The 17,804-nt window shown below is 48.0% G+C and overlaps 1 protein-coding gene and 1 long non-coding RNA gene across 2 annotated transcripts in view; one reads left to right on the forward strand and one right to left on the reverse strand.

Annotated features, from left to right (window-relative positions):
• Nucleotides 1-788: 788 nt before the first annotated feature.
• LOC308066682 overlaps nt 789-17,804 on the forward strand; it is a 68,851-nt gene continuing 51,835 nt past the window's right edge. The window contains exon 1 of the long non-coding RNA XR_013929258.1: nt 789-1,849. This is a non-coding gene — a long non-coding RNA (uncharacterized lncRNA). The remainder of the gene's footprint in view (nt 1,850-17,804) is intronic.
• LOC308067462 (uncharacterized protein) lies at nt 12,438-17,332 on the reverse strand (the record flags this gene model as incomplete). The annotated part of the gene is made up of 3 exons (XM_080396337.1): nt 12,438-14,965; nt 15,742-16,654; nt 17,200-17,332. 3 exons carry the CDS (start codon nt 17,330-17,332, stop codon nt 14,893-14,895), a joined length of 1,119 nt encoding a protein of 372 aa, XP_080252463.1. The 3' UTR covers nt 12,438-14,892.

Below are 17,804 nucleotides of genomic sequence, written 5' to 3' on the forward strand. Positions count from 1 at the left end.
TTCTCCTGTTTCTTTTTAAAGAAATAAAAAAAGAGATTAAATCAGTTTTTCTAAGTTAGGGTGAAGACAATAAAGAACCCAATAAGCAGCTTGCAAATTTAAATCACCAGTCTAATCAAATTCCTCTGGGGTGCAGTGTCCTTTCTGTGAAATCAACCTGCATTAAAGGGACTGGGTTGCTGTTTGTGAATGTACCATCTCTGCAAATTACCGCTGCTCCGTTGCATTGTGTTTGTATGAATGGGGGTGACATGTGCTTGCCCACAGGTCCACGTGAGAGAGGTGGGGTGAGGAAGGAAGGATATTTTTAAAATGAATCTAGAGGGAGAAAGTGGAAGCTGTGGCTTCATAGAATGTGAATGGTATCCTAAAATAACCCCTGTCATCTGCCCACCCCCCCACCACCAAAATCAAGGTGCATCTCTTTTCATTTAAAATTAATTCTTGGCCCCAGAGGGTATCGATAGATCAATATCTTGTGCTTCAGATCTCTTGCGGGCCACCCTTCAATGGCTCATGCAGAAGCTAAAAACAGAAAGATGCAACACAAAAGATACCGCAGTCAGCTCAAGCAAGGGGGATATTTTTAGATCAGAAAAGGGAAAGGAGGGGAGAGGGAGAGAGAAAGGAAAGAGAGGGAGAGAGGCTGGTCTAGGGTTTGCAATCTAATTTGGTCTTTCTCTCCCTCCACACCCCCCTCTTTCTTTCTCTCTTTTTTTGTTCCATCGGTGGTATTTTCCATACAATCTGATTTCTGCCTGCTTGGCTTGGGGGGGGGGGGGGGGGGGGGGGCGGGGAGGGGATGGGGCAGCACAGCAAAGCCAGGCTGAAGATTCTGGAGTTTTATGGCTCATTCCAGCTAGTGGCTTCTCTCTGCCAGTTGAATTAATTTGATACTATTTTTGAAAGTCAGTGTTTCTAAGGGAGACCTAATGACGCAATGACGTCAATGCAGGTCAATAGCACACACTGGAGGAACTGGCTGTGCTACCGGGAGCCAAGGGCTGGGAGCCCGCTCCACCGCCACGGCTCCCGCACACGCACCCCCGCCGCCCCACACCCGGGGGCTGTTTGCAAAAGCACACCCCCCCCCGAAAAAAAAAAAAAAAAAAAAAAAAAAAAACCCAAAAAACACACAAACCACAAAAAAAAACACACCAAAAAAAAACCCCAAACCACAACACCCAAAACAACGTGACGAGAGGCAGTGCAGTGAAAACAAAACCCACCCTCGCTACCTGCCCGCGGCAGCGCTCCCGTGGCAGTGCACGCACACGGAGGCAGGCAGGGACACGCATGTGCCCGCGCGGCCGGGCTATAAATAGCGGCGGGGGCGCGGGTCCGCCCCGCGCAGTCACTCCGGAGGTGCCGGCTCGGCCGTGCGGGGGTGGTGCGTGGGCGGCAGGGCGGGGGGGCGAGCGGGGGAGCGGGGGGGGGCTGCTTCTCCCTATCTCCAAGTCAGGCTCTGAACACGAACTGGCTTTTTTTTTTTTTTTCCTCTCTTTCCATTTTTTCCCTTCCCTTTTTTTTTCCCTTCCCCCCCCCCTTTTTTCCCCCCCCTTTTTTTCCCTGCCTTTCTCCTGGAAGAGTGCAGGCACACATTACGCGAAACCCACAGCCTTTCGCGATACACAGCTAAAAACGCTCTAGTTTATTTATATAGCCCCTCCACCCTCGGCTCTTCCCAGCCGTCCCCAAATTCCCTAGAAATCCAGCTAAGGCGTGGGGAAGAGAGAAAAGCGTTTTGGAGGGGAGGGAATCATTTATTTTTGTTTCGTTTGGGAATTGTTTTGGTTTGGTGTTTTTTTTTTTCTTTGCATACAAAAATAAGTGAAGAAGATTTTGCAAGGTAGGTTTCTCTGTGTGTGTGCACGCGTGTGTGTGTGTGTGCAGGTGTTTTGCTTTTGCTTTTTGCAAAGTTTTCTGATTTCAGTTGTTAGATGCTTTTCGAAGAAGCAGACTTTTCTGTTTCGTTCTGCTGCTTGCCTTTGAAAAGACTGGACAACATTGCATTCCCCTCCTTGCAAAGAGTTCTCTAGGCTGTCGTGTCGTGTGTCCTGTGTATTTGATGTTCCTGCAGGAAAGCATGCTAGTTTGCAAGCTCAAACTGCAGCCAGGGAGCTATGTACTTAAGACCCCACACACACTTTTTGCAGAGGCTGCAACTTTCACTTTGTCACATTTTGGGGTGGGGGGAGAAGGAAGGCATCGACTCACTCGGGTAATGAGCTTGCAAATTAAATTTTAATTGCAAACAGTCAAAGTCAGCAGCGTTAAAGCTTAAGGAGGATGGAAGGGAGTTGACATTTCTTGCATAAAGAATTTGCTACCACTGGGAATTGATTGAAAGCCCGGGGTGGGGTGGGGGGTGGAATACGCAAAACAATAAGAAAGTAAATTATGAGACAAAATACTAATTAAAGTGATGCGGGAAAGTGAGAGGCTGTTACAAGCTCTAACCACCTGTAGAGGGAAATCTTTATACGTAGTAATTTCTGATAGCTGATCTATAGAGAAACTAAAGAGAATTACATGTTCCAAACTTTGCTGCTCTGCAATGTGCAAGCCAAGATGCCAAGCTGCTCAGTTAATTCTTGGGGGCTTGCAAACTGCTAAGCCTGTTAGCTCAGGAGAATCCAGGGTTTAGCAGCTACTGAGTCTTGGTCTCCACCTTGGCTGCAGCCATCTGTGGTGCATGTCCTGGTTTTCTTTAACGCTGCTGCACTCGACGTGGTTATCAACAGATGTCTTGACTGAGAAGAGTGGGTTTGATTTATTGCTAATTTCAAGCGGGTTTCTTAATCGGGAAAGGTTGGATGGTCTTTGCTGTCTGAGGGGAAGGTTTCTAAAGCAGCCATGGGGACTGACTGCTCTAACCAGTGGAAAGCCTTTTCCCCTCAGAGAACCCTGCTCAACTTCTGTGTAACCAAAAGAGTGATAACTAATACCGTGTGGTAACTGGCACAGGGCATGATGTGAGTGATGTGCCACACCTTGTGCAGTGCCTTTTCTTCTGAGGAACCTCAGGGCACTCAGTGGAGCAATGAAGCAGCCTGACCTCAAAGGGGACCCGATGTACAACTGCAGGGTGGTGGCCAAATGCCTCAGAAGTGTGAGGTGGCACTCGAAGTCAAAGCCGTGGCAGGTGGTGCAGAAAGTCAAAAGTGAGGTGGTTTGGAGGCAGCATTTTCCCTTTGCATCTGGTCATGCAGGCGAGTATTTCCACTTGTCATGAAGTGCAGATCTGTCAGGAATGGGCCGGGGTTTACAGAGCCCTCGTCTCTTAATTCTCCTGTCTATTGCACCATCAGTCCACCTCCCCTACAGAAATATGGAAATCTTAAGTTAGCTTGGCCTTGAATCATCTCTATTGATTGCCATCTGTTCACCCCTCATCTGTCATTTGCCTATCCAGCTGAGAAAAGGTGGAAATCCTGTGGTTTATTGCTGTGATTCTTGCTGCACATGTCATCAGGGTCATCTGATTAGTGAAAGCTGCAGGAGGTGAAACACCATAGGGCAATGCCACTCTCTTCTTTCCTCTGCACGTCATTACGACAGCTGGAGTCCATCACCTGGGGGTGCTGGTTCAGGTCCAGCATGTGCCTTCATAATATACATTAGTATCTCTGATTTCTGGTTCAGTGACCTGTACCATCTACTGCCAAAAAAGCAGGTTTTCTGAGGTTTGGGCTTCATCTGTTTTCTTTTCTCGGCTCCTCATCCCCACCCCCAAATCTTTGACTGATCTGGATATGTGAGTGTTTTGAAACACCAGCAGGTTTGAACAGCTTCAGGAGCTCTTTGCTTGCCCCTTCAAGGAAGCAGTCTGTGACAGGATGACTCTTTGTAATGAGTTTTCATTAACTCCTTTCACTTCCCCTTCTCTGGGAACTTCTGAGGTCCTACACATGGCCTTCTCAGTACAAACTCTCTTTAACCCAGATATTCTCACATCCACTTCACCTATGAGTCACTGCACTTTCTAGCCTACAATTACATTTGCATAGCTTGTGCAATAGAGGGAATTCTCCAGCTTGAACAAAGCTCATCTACCTTTCTGCAGCATTCCAGATACTGTGTCTTTTCATGTCAGGTCTACAAGGATTCTCTGCGATGAAACAGCTAACCACTGCCTCTTTTTCTGCCCTGTCCTTTCTCTCTACTTCCATTTCCTTCTAGTCCAACAATGAACAGGACTGCATCAACACAGGATCTTAGCCTGAAAGTGCTTATCTAGGTTTAGATGCTTGTGCTGAAGGATATTCCTTACCAAGGCTCCTCTCGCTTCGCATGTTCTTCTGCTGCTCATGATTTTCTCATGTCAAACTATGTCCTGTGATGCCACTTGTCTCAAGGAGGCCGCATAAGCTAGTTGTAAAATGAAGTTTTTATTGAAGACGACGGTATCATATGCCACCATGCAATGTATTAAGAGTGTCAGGTGGACAGCCATGTAAATGAAAATTCTGCATTTCTTCGCACAGTACCTCTCCGGATTGTCTCAATAATTGCATAGTACTGTTAGAGACCTAGGTACAGTCGTCTTCATAGTAAGTAGACAGCTAGACCAGCCCTTTCTTATGAAAAGCCTTCAGAGAGGCAACTCCATGCCGTCTTATATACTCTAGGAATAAGAAGAAAAGCTCTCTCTTCTGCTCAACTATGTCTATAGAAGGACTGGACAAAAAGTACTGGTAAGGTAGAAATATATTTTGTTCTTTTACCAGACACCATATGCTATTTATGACCATTGATCAATCATGCTTCCATTGTGCTAAATATTGTACTTCTTAAGTGGATAAATGAAAGAACAAAAGAGTTTATTGCTTGGACTCACCTTCAATTTATAGAAAAAAGAAGAAGAGGGCACAAGTCCACAAACTGTCTGACAGATGTATTGTCCTCTCTCAATTTCATTGCGGACCTCTCTGAAAGACACTCCAAACTTCATTGACACCCCTGTGCAGTCTCACTGCCGGGTTAGTTCACCTCTGCTTTCTCATTTGAAAAACTAGTGTCAAGCAAGATGAGTAGCTCCAGTCATCCATATACTCCATGGCGTATTTTATACTCTGTGACATTTTTCCCCTTGAAACACCAGGATCACAAATAAGATAAGATTGTCTCACCCCTGATACTTGCCTTATTGCAATGCATTCAGGCAAATTCTTGTGTAGAAGCTTCAGTTTCTTCCATTTTTCAGGCTTAGTCCCCAGCTTCCAGTTGACTCCCACCGTAAGCGTGAGGCTGTGCATCTTGCTCTTGCCACCTGTGACTTTCCACTCCCCTTTGTTCTACCCAAGATCTCCTTCCTATCAACTTGTGTCTGTCTCTTACTGTGATCTTACCAAAATGATCTGCATAGCTGGAATACCTTTCTGCAATTTTAATTTTTCCACGTCTCTTCCAAAACACAAACCCATGCCAGGACACAAGTCATTTTCATGGAGCTCCATCTTGGTTCTGTGCCCTGTGATTTGGGCTGTACCTTCACGGGGCAGGTACTGTGTCTTGCTGATTATTTTGTACAGTACCCACCACATCATGGGTGGTTAGGTAACAATGACACAATCTGTCATTATTCTCCTTTTCTTTCCCCCTGAATAAGGATCAGTTTTATTGTAATGCCCCAACCTCTGTTTTCAGGTGCTGGCTCCTGGCTAGAATGTTCCACGTGATTACTTTTTGATGCTGTGTTTGCACAGCATCCAGTAGAATGGGAGTTTAATCTCTGATTGCCAATATATAATAATAAGGCTCCCATTTGAAAGTTTAACTTGTGACATGTGTTGCTAATGTAAGGAGCAATCAACTGATACAATATTAAAGTAACAGAAATTAACACGTTTCTAAATTTAGCTAAGTACTCATTGTCAGTCTTGAACAACAATTCAGGATAGCTTTTATATGCAAACCTTGAACTACTCAGAAAATCATTACATGGAATATAATTCAGACTTTGTATGTCTATTCATATAGTCTACAATAATTGCAATTACTGCAAAAGCAGCACCAAAACGATGATTGGTGAGGGATTTGCAGAAGTATATGTTTCATCACCTGGCTCTGCAGCAGGCATTTATAGCCATATGATAATAGCCAGCACTTCTCTGTTGCTCATCTATGGATCTCCAGATATCCTGTTAATGCTCAGTAAGTTATGTATGATACTCACTTCCCCATCCAGTTCACATCATGAGCTGGGTAAGTATTAATACACATCTGCTGACATTAAGAGAATGTAAATGCAGCCACAGCCAGGAGCAAGGACACATATACTACCCATCCTTTCTTTGGCAGGCCCAGTGATAAGGGGATGCAATAGAGAAGACCACAACGGTTCCACTGCACACATTTGGCCATACATTGGCAGATAGGAGTGGTGTGATCAGATGTATGCAACACAGTGGTGCTTCTGAAGACTATCTTAAGGGCCTATACTCTTACAAGTATTGAAATGTGTCTTTCTTCCTGTTAATTTCATGGCATGTCTTGTCTTCTCAGTCATAGATGTTAGTCCAGTAGCTGTCACAGTTCTCCCTAGGGGAACTGAAGCATGTCTTAACAGTAGAGACTTATAGATGTGTCCACTCACATGTCCAATCACATGAATTTCCTCCTTGCAATTCATGATTCAATAACACCACGTACCAATAGCCATAGTCATTTATTTGGCAAAGTAAAAGAACATGAAGTATTGTAACTTTCTACAGAAGATTTAGCAGCTAGGAAAATAAAAGCCGTTGTTGCTGCTTGGCCAACTGGTCCTCCTGGGAATTCCAGAAGTTCTGTACACACTGATGGTTTGCCAGTCACAGTCAGGGAACCAGTGACTTAATTTGTAAACTGTGCACAGCAAAGACAGCTTGGATCCAAGCAGAAACAGCTTGGATCTTGGTGCCATTTATAGGGTTGAACTTGCTATTAGCATGTGGTGCATAAATGTTAACTCGTGATAAAAATAGATGTTCAGACAAAAAGTCATATGTGATCTAGATCTTGTGCTCCATTCATGTTTTAATTTTCACTGATGTTATTGGTAACAAGTTTGCCAGGTGTTTCTGCCCTACTGAATGTGGCTTTCTGGAAGTTCAGGCTCTAGCTAGATAGGAATGCCAGAACTACTGAATGGTGTGAATTTGAGATAATTTTTTTTTTTTTTTGCCGCAAAAGGTAAGTAGAGAAGTGACTGATAAAATTGCCATCCTGTCCTTGTTTGAATATCCATTGGATGTGCTGGCTGAGTAGCAATTTTTTGTGTTGTAATTTTCGATAGACAGATTGAACTACATTATAAGGAAGAACAAATCAGAGAAAATAAATTAGGAAAGAATAGTGTTGCAGGAGCATCATAGGTCAGGATAAGAGTTCACAAGGCCATGTCTTCCCAACCCTAGGCATCTCACCTTGTCTTTCATCTCACCATCTATGAAATGTAGTTAAAGGAATGTATTTTCTTTTTCCACTCCACTGTCTTCTTCCTTGAGAGAACTTGATTTTTTTTCTTTGATTGGATCCTTTGGCTTCATGTTCTATTATCTCAATAAATAAATTCTTCCTAAATTACTTTGATATCACCCCACTCCATATCCCATTCTCTCCCATTGGCTGTAATACTGGCTAGCCTGAGGTAAAGACTGATGCAGATTTTTTGCATTTCTTCATCACTGCCTTCTCTTTTTTTCTACCAGTACAAGATCCTGTATAATACACCTCAAAGTGTTGTCTTATCCTTCTGTTCTTGTTTATAACTCTTTCTTTAAGGTGGTTGCCAGATATGTGTTCACGTTATGTTACAGGTCATGGGTCTTATTCATGAAAAGTTCCATTTTAAAGGCTAATGAAAATCAAATTTTAGTGTAAAGGCTCATCAAATTTATAACAGGATTCCTCAAAGGTTATGCTCCTTATATCTGAAGTATGATGCCTATTCACTGTATTTCTTCCATAGGTTCAACTTTCATTAAAAAGTGGTATGGTTTTCTTTTGATGTCATCCTCAAGATCAAGACCCTAGTACTCTTTTTCCACCAGCTTCATTATGCTAATGGTTTTCTTCTTTTCATCCCTGTTACACAGAAGTATGTCTCTAGGGTCTGATTTTGCAGCCATTGGAAGAAGATCCAGTTTCTATCCTTTTATATATTACAGACATGATATATCTCTATAATGTAGACAGAAAAGCTAAAGATAAAGCGACCCAGGTATACTGGCATTTCAACCCAAAACTCTTCAAAGTGTTTATCAACGCAATCTGTGTGAGATCACATTAGCACGTGAGTTGTCTATTTTGTTGGTTTCCTGGTCTATGCATCCAGATTCTCCAAACATTCCATAAACCGAAGTCATAATAAGTCCTTGATCTTCTGACACAGGTGAGATTTTCTTTACTAACATACTGCACAGCCTCTTATTCTGATGTTGGAGGAAAAGCACTTTTTTCCTCCTTGTGCTTCCTTGTATGCTCTGATCTCTCTGATTATTTATAATATTGCTGTCTTCTTACTGATGACTTTTATTGATTATCTCAATGCTATAGATATCTTCAAGAACATCCTGGTTAGGTAAGTAGGTATTGTCCTATCTTTGTTTCATGGGTGGATAAACCAAGCATAAAGTGATGGGCACTTCACCTGATATTTGAGGAGAACCTCAAAAATATTCAAGGAAAAAGCCTTTCCATGAGAAATTTTGGATCAAGACTTGTGGCAAATTTGTGATCTGAAGAGGAATATCTAGATCCTGATTCTCTGTTTTAACTAGCAATTACTCTTCTTCAGGTCCTTTCACTAGCTTATACTTTGCAACCTATAAAAGCCAGTAGATCGTTGAATAGATATTGCTCTAATTTATTTCCATTTCAGTGTGATTGCTCTTTCCTCTGGGTGTCATAATTTCCTTTAACAAGAGTTAACTAGTGTAAGTTATCAATTGCCCTGATACAAGGTTAACTATATTCAAAAAGATGAATTTTTTTGTGAGTTCGTGCTATATCTTGGTGGCACTTCACTCTGTTTCTGGTCATCTTCCGTTCTCCTTATATTTGGAATGTATCACATGTCATTCAGCTGCCCAGGTGAACTAGGCCAAGATTAGACTCTAACTATTTGTGGGAGTAAGACTAGCTTAGGAGAATATAGCAATTAATGAATGGTTCACAGGTCAGCAGAACTCCAAGGCTCTGAGGAGGTAACTCTGGAACTACAGCAAAATATTGTTAGGCTTTTTTCCCGTTGTTTTGCGCTGCTCCCTCTGGCTGATCCTTGTCCTGAAGAGAGAAGTGAAAACCATCTTCCAGGCTGAAATGAGAAAAAGGTGGAGCCTTGAACTTGCTGGATCAAAAACCCAAACAAGTAACAAATACCACTAAAACAGCTTTACTTGCAAACTAAACTACTTTCTAGGTGACAGATTGTAGTTGTTTTGAGCAGCAATTTTGTACAGGCTAATGTTTTACTACAATGACTAATAGTAGTATCCCAATGTGTGCCGTTGTCCATCAGGGCACAGTTTGGAAGGGAAATTTCCAAGGGTGAGGACAGTCTGATACACAGATTGTGTGTATTGGAGACTGCGCTGCCCGCTTTGGCATCTCCAGTAGTTCTAAGTGAAAGGCCACATACCTGCAGCTGATGGGCACTCTGCTGCTTCGGCCAGTATCAGCAGTATTGCTGTTGAATGGAGGTAAAAATACAGAATTCATTGCTCTCATTAGGACTTCATTGGTAGGGAGGCTTAATTGTTTGGAAACGAGGAGGTTGCTGATAACTAAAATATCAAGATAGAAGATAAATGTTCCTTTTAGTGCTTCTAATGATCAGGAGAAGTGGGGACGGCTGTTTGGTACATGATCGCCTGCCAAACATTCTTTCCAGTTTGGATGGTTTCCATTTCTTTTTTTTTTTTTTTTTTTTGATCCAGAGATTCCCTGGGCACTGGACTTTGTTTCAACCAAGCCTTTAGCAGCAGACAGGCAAGACAGGAGATGGTTCTGCTGAGGTGGAGATGAGACATTTGGGTGGAGAGGCAGAGGACAGCAAAGGTGGAGGCAGGCTGCTTTTGTGAAATTGAGACTGAAAGATGGTGCTAAATCTTCCAGAAGAACAAACCCTTTGGCAAAAATATTTAGTTCTTTCACTAAGATTAAAGAGTTTAGGGGAAAAAAAACCCAAAAAACAACAAACACAGATGTGACTGCAAGGAGCTGCTCAATAAGGGCAGCAGGGAGGGAATTCCAGGCATCTGGCTGGCTTGAGAGGGCCCGAGGTCCAGGAGCTGCAGGGCTTGCCACTATGCCTGCTCCTGATCTGCCACAGACATCATCCTTTGTACACAACCATGCCGATACCTTTTCTTTGCAATAGTGAAAAGCTAAAGAGCTTTCCTCTGGTGAACACTACAGAGAAATGCAAAGCTCTTAGGTATGTGTGGGAGGGCGGAGGGAAGATGACCATCCCCTCCTTCCACAGTAGTCTGTGGGTTGTCTGAATGCTCTTGGGTCTGAGTGGCAGAAGGTACTTGAGGTGTGCACGCCTCCATCCTTAAACTGCTGTGCGGCCTAACTTTTTTATTCATCCAGGATGAGCTTTGTTGCAGCTCTCGGAGAAGGTATGTTTCACGTGTGGTTCTTTGCCTAGAGTCTTGAGATTACAAGATCTGTCCTTGATATAAGGTCTTTCCCTACTGTGGTATTTCTTCGTGTCCTGGCTTCTGGGCTACTACTGCTGTAAAGGCCAGCTTTCCAGGTGTATATGGTGAAAACATGGGGGGGGGAGGGGGTCCAGGTCTGACGCACAACACCTCTCCCAGTCCTGGGAAGATGGGTTCATGGCTGGTGTGTGCGGAGATGTGTGAATGACAATGTGCCTGCTCACTTCTACCAGAGAGTGTGTGTCATCATTTTAAATGCCTGATCTATCTCCCCGAGCTTGGCAGTGCCTAGATGTGGTCTTGTATAGGTGTGTGATGCCCCCCTCCCCGGGTGCTGCTGCAGTAGCAGTAGTTGGCAATGGCATCATCTGGCTAAGAGAGAGAGGCAGAAAGAGCCTTACCTCATTGATTGCAGTTTATTGACATTAGGAAATTCATTGTCTGCGGAAGAAGTTGGTAATAATTAAGCGAGTTAATAAATAAGAAATGTGTGTGTACAGATTAGACAGTAAATAACTTACTGTCTTCTTGATTGCCCTGGCATTTTGCTTGTCTTTTCATGCGAGGTGTGAAGTGGACTGATGGTGGGCAAAGCACAGCAGGGGATTCTTGGTGCTCACCTGAGGAAGAGACGGTCCCATAAACCTTGGCTTCCCCTCGGGTGCTGGCATGTGTGTCTGACCCTGTCCCCGGGGGTGGGGAGATTGTTTAATGCTTTAAGTGCCATTTTCCAACAAATGAGAGATGTGTTTAAAAATAGCAACAGCCCTTTGCGTTTGCCTTTTTTTAGGCGTATTAAGAAAGAGCTGTGTCCCTTTGTCTGGGAGACAGGGAAGACGACCTGCTCTTCAGGGTCCTCATTAGCTCCTCTGGGACCGTGGAAGGGCTCCTTGGTAGCCCCCCTCCCCGGCTGCATGTGTTAATTGTCGCCTCTTCACACCCTTAGTGGCGAGCGAGGTCGTTTCAGAGATGTGTTTTGCTTAATGGGAGCTGGGAAAGGTGTGGTGCATAAAGGAAATACTTCTCTTGGCCAGATAAACCTAGCATTTGTCAGCAAGACAATTCTCTTTTGTCTGGTTGCTTTTGATGCCTGGGTTTGGGGTAGGGGGCTAGGGGCCAGGGGGAGTGGGGGTGGGGCTCGGGGAGGGGGCGAGCGTGTGTGTCTGTGTGCCCCTGTGCAAGCTCAGGTTTAGCCATTTGCGTACAGACTATAGCAGCATTATAATTTTTAATTGCAATTTCATTTGATGTTCTCTCCCTTTCCCCCACCCTTGTCTCTGTATAATCTGGATCATTGCTCTCTGTAGCTGATTCCGTGGGAGACCAAGCAGAGTGCGTGGGTGCAGAATATAGAAAGCCAGAGCCATAGAATCTGTTATTTGCGTCATTCTAGGAGACGGGGCTGTTTGCCTGACAAATATACAGAATTAATCCTAGTTTTATCAATATCTGTCTTTTGCTACAGTAGCTAAATACAAGTGTAAGGTGGTAGGGGGACTAGCTGCTGCTGCTGGTCGTATTGGGGGGGGGAGGCGGAGAGGAGGAGACAGAAAGAAAGGATGCTAAAATAGATTCAGCTACCCCCAAGCTGTTTGCCTTACAAATATTCAGAAACCTGAGATTTTTATCCAAATTGCTTTTTGTTAAAATTGCTAATCACAAGAAGGGCGAGGGGGTGGGGGTGTTCCTGCAAGGTCTGGCTATGCAGATTGTTCTCCCTGCCTGTGCTTCTGCATGGGATATATGTGTGTTTTTTAAGAAATATCTCCCTGTCCCCGGCGCATATTTCTTCCCACCCACCCCCCCCCCCTACAAACACACACATGCACACCCCTCAGGATTTTTGTGCAACTCAATAGAGAGCTGCACAACACAAAATATGGGGCTTGCTAATTAACTCTTTTCCTCGAATTGAAGTGCCTTACTGCAAGCACAAAGCTCTAAGCACAGACATCTTTTATGATGAACTAGAGCCTCTGAAGAGGAGAATCTGAACGTGACGTCAATAGCTGATAACTGACGCAGCCTTGCAAAGGAGTCTCAGGCTGGCTCCTTGCAGCCTGCAAGCCCTAATGATTCTATTTTTTCCCCAGTTCCCCCTCGTAGTGAATTACTAGAACGCAAACACACACACAACCTTTTTTACCCCATATATATATTTATAGATCCTTTATTCTCCAAACAAAGGATTTTTTTAAGGGGGGAAAGGCACTGGGCGGGGAGGAGAGAATTAAAAAAAAAAAAAAAAAAACCACACCAAAAAAACAACAACCATTCTTTGTGCTGGGTGCAATTCACTACATGAAACCATCTCTGTCTCTCGGCAAAGCCAGCATCCCTGCCTGAAATCCACATTTGTGCATGATGGCAAACGGGTGCGTGGTGGTCGTGTTTTTTCCAAAGCCCACTTTATAAAGACACCGCAAGAAGACAGGCACAATAATGCTTGCAAGGCAACAGGCAGAGGCACAGAGACAGACTCAATACAACTGTGGATTAGGGGTTTGTGCAATAGGACAGCATGGAAGGCGGTCAGTTGGGGTCGTTTGGTGTGGGTTGTTTTTTGGTTTTTGGTGGTTGTTTTTTTTTTTTTTTTAATTCCCTGCAATGATGCACCTGAGGCAACTGTGAGTGGTGGTGCAGAAAGAAGCTGGGGTAGGGGGGTGCCTGGTTGGGGGTGGTTGTGTTGTAGGGGAGCAGACTTAATGCACTTTTAATGTTTTGGACGTAGCGTTCCAGCGAAATGCCTTTGTGTGTGGATTTTTTTCCCCAGTACCTGCTAAAAATAGCATCAGGGTTTTGATCGCGTTCCAGAAATAGACAGAGGGTTGCACTTGTATAAAAAGCGAGTGCGGGTGGAAGAAAACCTGGACATCACCGCAGTATTTTTTTCCAACTCCTGTCTGGAAATTAATTGTTGGATTCCCCCTCCCCCCCCCGGTTTCCTCGCCACCACCCCCCCCGTCCCCCCTCCCTCCCCTAACCGAGGAGTTCCCGTTTGGGTAAGTAGTGATCTTTCCTGTGCATGTTGCAGAGAGCGGCTGTGAGTCTTGTCTTTATTTTATGCATGCCTGGATTCATTTTCCCCCCTTCTTTTCTACTTTTCTTCTAAAGCAAGAGGGGTATACTCGTCTACATAATGAATTTGGTGCATGCTCGGAGCCCAGAGACAGGGAATTCTTGCAGAAAGGGGAATCACCCTGTCGGTAAATCTCTGAATCAATAGCGAGCTGCAACTCTCTCTCTCTCTCCGTCGGCGCTGTTGAGCCCCTCTCCCTGCCCACCCCCCTCCCCGTTTTCGCCCTCCGAGGGGGGCGAGGCCGGGCCGCCGGCGGGGCCCGGGGGGAGCGGGACGGGCGGCGGGGGCCGGGCGCGCCCCGCGGAGCGGCCGCCCGGAGCTGTCCGCGCCCCGGTGCTGAACCCGCCGCTCGGCCCCGGCCCCGCTGCCCGGCGGGCGGGGGCCGCGCCGCGCCGCCCGGGAGCGCCTCTCCCGCGGAGGCTTCCCCGCCGCCGCCCCTCCGCGCCGCGCCGTGCCGCCTGCCCTTCCCGCCCGTGCGTTTGAAAGAGCCTGTACCTGATGATGGTGCTCCGCAAAATAAGAGGCTATAGGTTGCTTTACTTGGACTCACCCCTTCTCCTCCCACCTCATTTTCCCCCTCTAGGTGCTCACACCTTCCGCAGACCGTGTGTGCGCGAGTATCTAGTTTTATTATTGCCCGTCCTTCGCGTCCTTAGTCATATCCTCACCAGATGAGTTGGTGGAATGACTGAATTAGAGGCGAAATAGTGGGGGACTGTTGTGGTGTGTACGGAGTAGATATGCAGGGTTACCTCGGTGCTGCGAACACCCGTCATCCCCCCATCGCTCCTGGGAGCCGGGGAAGTTCTCGCTAGGCTATGAGCATGCAGGTTCTCAGGCATTCCGGCTAGCAAAGACGTGTCATCAGCTTGCATTAGAAGAGACGCGGATACACCGTCCGGTACTCACATGCACCACCCCGTTATCCCGCACAATGGTATCCCTCCGAATCGGCCGTGGAGGGGGGCTGAGCCGCAGACTCAGACCTGCAAGGGGTGGAAAAAGCACAAGGCAGACAATAGCCCAGGAAGCAGCTTTCCCCTAAGCACGTTTAGCCACAGCCTCGCAGTAAAAGCAAGCTTAGAAAATGGTGCACCTACCACACAAAGCCCAGCAACAATTGCGGATCCTGCAGACAATGGCATGATGCGGCCATGAACATCAGTATAGCACAGCACATTGGGTTGGGGGGTGAGAGCAGCTCCCGGCCAAGACCGCATGCAATGGCTCTAATCTAGGCATACAAAAGACATAATTTCTTGCAATTAATCAAATACCAGCGCCTGAATTCACAGCATGGTACTCCGCCCACGGCTGCCCTTAATGTCTAAACCGTCCCTTCCCCGAGCTTGCGTGGTCGTATTTACAAGCGGACCCGCTGTCTAGTTTGTTTGTTTGGTTTTTTAAGGAAAAAAAAAAATCCCCTTACGACACGTGTAGCCAATCATTGCAACTCTTAATATATCTCTATAAAACAGTCATTAGAAACAAGAAATGCCCTCCTTCCTCGCCCCCTCCCTCGCCTTCCCAGCCCTCCCCTCCTAGATCGTTGCCTCTCTTGGCACAATGCATAAGATTACCCTTAACTGGATCCTATTAAATAATTCAATGGTGGCGGTGTAATTTTGCTTGGAAACTGCACGGATTTCCAAGTCGTGACTGTAAAAGTGAGTAATGTGCTCTGGCTGCGTCATGGCTCCAGTCACAGATGGTTCCAAACTGAGGAGGAATCGTGACTTCGACTTGAGACGTCCCCTCTCCATGAAAAGACCATCCAATCACAACGGCGTCGGGGGGCAGCCGGACTCCGCGGAGCTCGCTTTCTCCTTGCTCTCCCGTCCGTGTGTGTGTGCGTGTGCCCGCCCGTGTGCCCGTGCCTGCACGCGTGTGTGTATAAAATCCTCAACAAGTTGCAGGAGGGGAAGGGAGAGGAGGGGTTAATTCTGGGGAATCTTCTGCACCTAGCGAGATCGTGACCCTCCCACACAGTACAGTAACTTATATACATACCTGGAGGAAGGGACGCTTTGCTTTTGGGCTTTCTGGAAAAAAAAACCAAAAAACAAACCAAACAAAAAACAAAACCAAACCCCCAAAAAACCAAAACACTGTTGGTGACGGTTGCACCCCGCGCGGGACTCCCCGGAGCGGCCAGGGACGCGCCCCGCCAGGTAAGTGCTGGGGGTTTTCAAACTTCTGCTGCCTGCGCTGCCCCGGCCGCCCTGCCCGCCCCGCGCTGCGCTGCGCTCCGCTCCGCGCCGCCGGGCTGGCCGGGGGCTGGGGGGCGCGGGGCGTCGTGCGCCCGGCGGGCAGCGGCGTCGGTGCGGACGGGAGGAGGGAGCCTCGGCGGTGCGGGCTGGGCTGCGCGGGGGTGTCTCGCGGGGGTGTCCCGCGCCGCTCGCGCGGGACCCGGTGCCGCCGCGGGTCAGCGGCGGACTTGCAAGTTCTGGAGTTCGGGCTGCGGTACGAGTGCCCCCCGGTCCCCTGCGGGTCCCAGCCCCAGCTCGGGCGGGAGGCACGCGGCGCGGGCGTGCGTTTGCCTTGCTGCCGCTGCCGCCGGGGCTGGCGGGGCCGCGGGCCCCCCGCAGGCTGCAGCACAAGACCTCTGGAGTTCGGTGACATGTCCTGGAAACTTTTACTGGGCGGGTGTCCCTGCCGGCGGCCGGGCGGCTCAGCGCCCAGCACGGTGTTACGGCGCTGAGGAGCGGAGGGGAGGGGGCGTCCCGCGCCCCCCGCCGCCCCGGGGGGGTCGCGCCCCGGGGTCGGCCGGCTCTCCGCGTTAACGGGGGCGGGGGGAGCAGGGAGCGGCGGCGAGTGCCCCGTGTCCCCGGCTGCCCGCCGGGAGGTGGCGGGCGGCCGGGGGCGCTCTCGTCGGGGGGAGCGGCGGCTCCGCGCCGGGGGGCCCGCGGCGGCGGGGCTGGTCCTTAGCTTAGCGGCGCCCCTTTGGCAGCGGCTTCCCGGAGAGGGGTTTGGGGGTGAGGGGGGTCCGGGCTGGCCCGGCCGCGCTCTCGGACGTGCTCTCGTCGCAGGTTCGGTGACTAATTAAGCATGGAGAGGGCGCTTTTTTTTTTTTTTTTTTTTTTTTCTTCTTCCCTTCCTCCTTTCCTTCCCTCCCGCTCTCCTCTCCTCTCCCCCTTTCGGGAAAAAAAAGAAGGGAAAAAAAAAAAGAAGGAAAAAAAAAAAAAAAGCCGAACTAGGCAATGTGAGGCGCTGCCTGATTGGTGGGTGACGATTTTAGCCCGCACCAATGAGCTGCCCGCCTGCTCTCTATTTATTTAGCGCTCAGGGGGGAGAGTTTTCTCTTTACGCAGCGCCCGTGCCCAGCGCCGGAGCCTCCGCGCCGAGCGGGGCCGCGGACACGCCGCGCTCCGCCACGCTCCCGCGGCCCCGCGCCGCCGGCCCCGCCGAGGGGGGGGTGCGGCGGGAGACCCCCCCCCCCCCCCCCCCGCCACATATACACACACGCACCTCGCCCCGGCGGGGTCCGGGGTTTTCGGAGCGGGACTTGGTGGGGATGGGGGGTGGGGACCCGGCGTGGCGGGGGATGGCGGAGCCGATCGCCCGTGGGTCCTGTGGATGTTATGGTGGCAACCGGATGCATGGATGTAGGAAGCCGCGGGAGACTTTGTCCTTCGCGAATCTTTTTGCGGTCTGGGCTTGCTGTACATAACTACCTACCCGGGAAGCCCTTACCCCAAAAAGCATTCGCGGAGGGCGCATTCGCCGAAGGAGCAGCAGCTGCGATCGCCGACCCTTGGACTTATCTAGACTGTGGGCTTCTATTATTAATTCCTGGCACCTTTCCCTTTCCCCCGTCCAGCCCGACCCCCCACCCCCCCACCCCCCCCCGCTGTGAGTGTATATATGTGTTTCCCTAGATATATATAGTGAGAGAAATAAACACCCTTTCCCCGCTTTCCTACTCCGCTTGGTCCCCGAGACGTTCAAATATTCACCGTCGCCTACTAGCCTAACTTTTTAATCGACTTTTGCCTAACGGAGCAGATCACACGTTTATTCGGATAAATGTATGGTGGCTTTTATTTCATTAATGGAAAAATAAAAATAGAATA

This window comes from Falco punctatus, assembly GCF_963210335.1.
Source record: "Falco punctatus genome assembly, chromosome: 7".
Lineage (NCBI taxonomy): Eukaryota > Metazoa > Chordata > Aves > Falconiformes > Falconidae > Falco > Falco punctatus.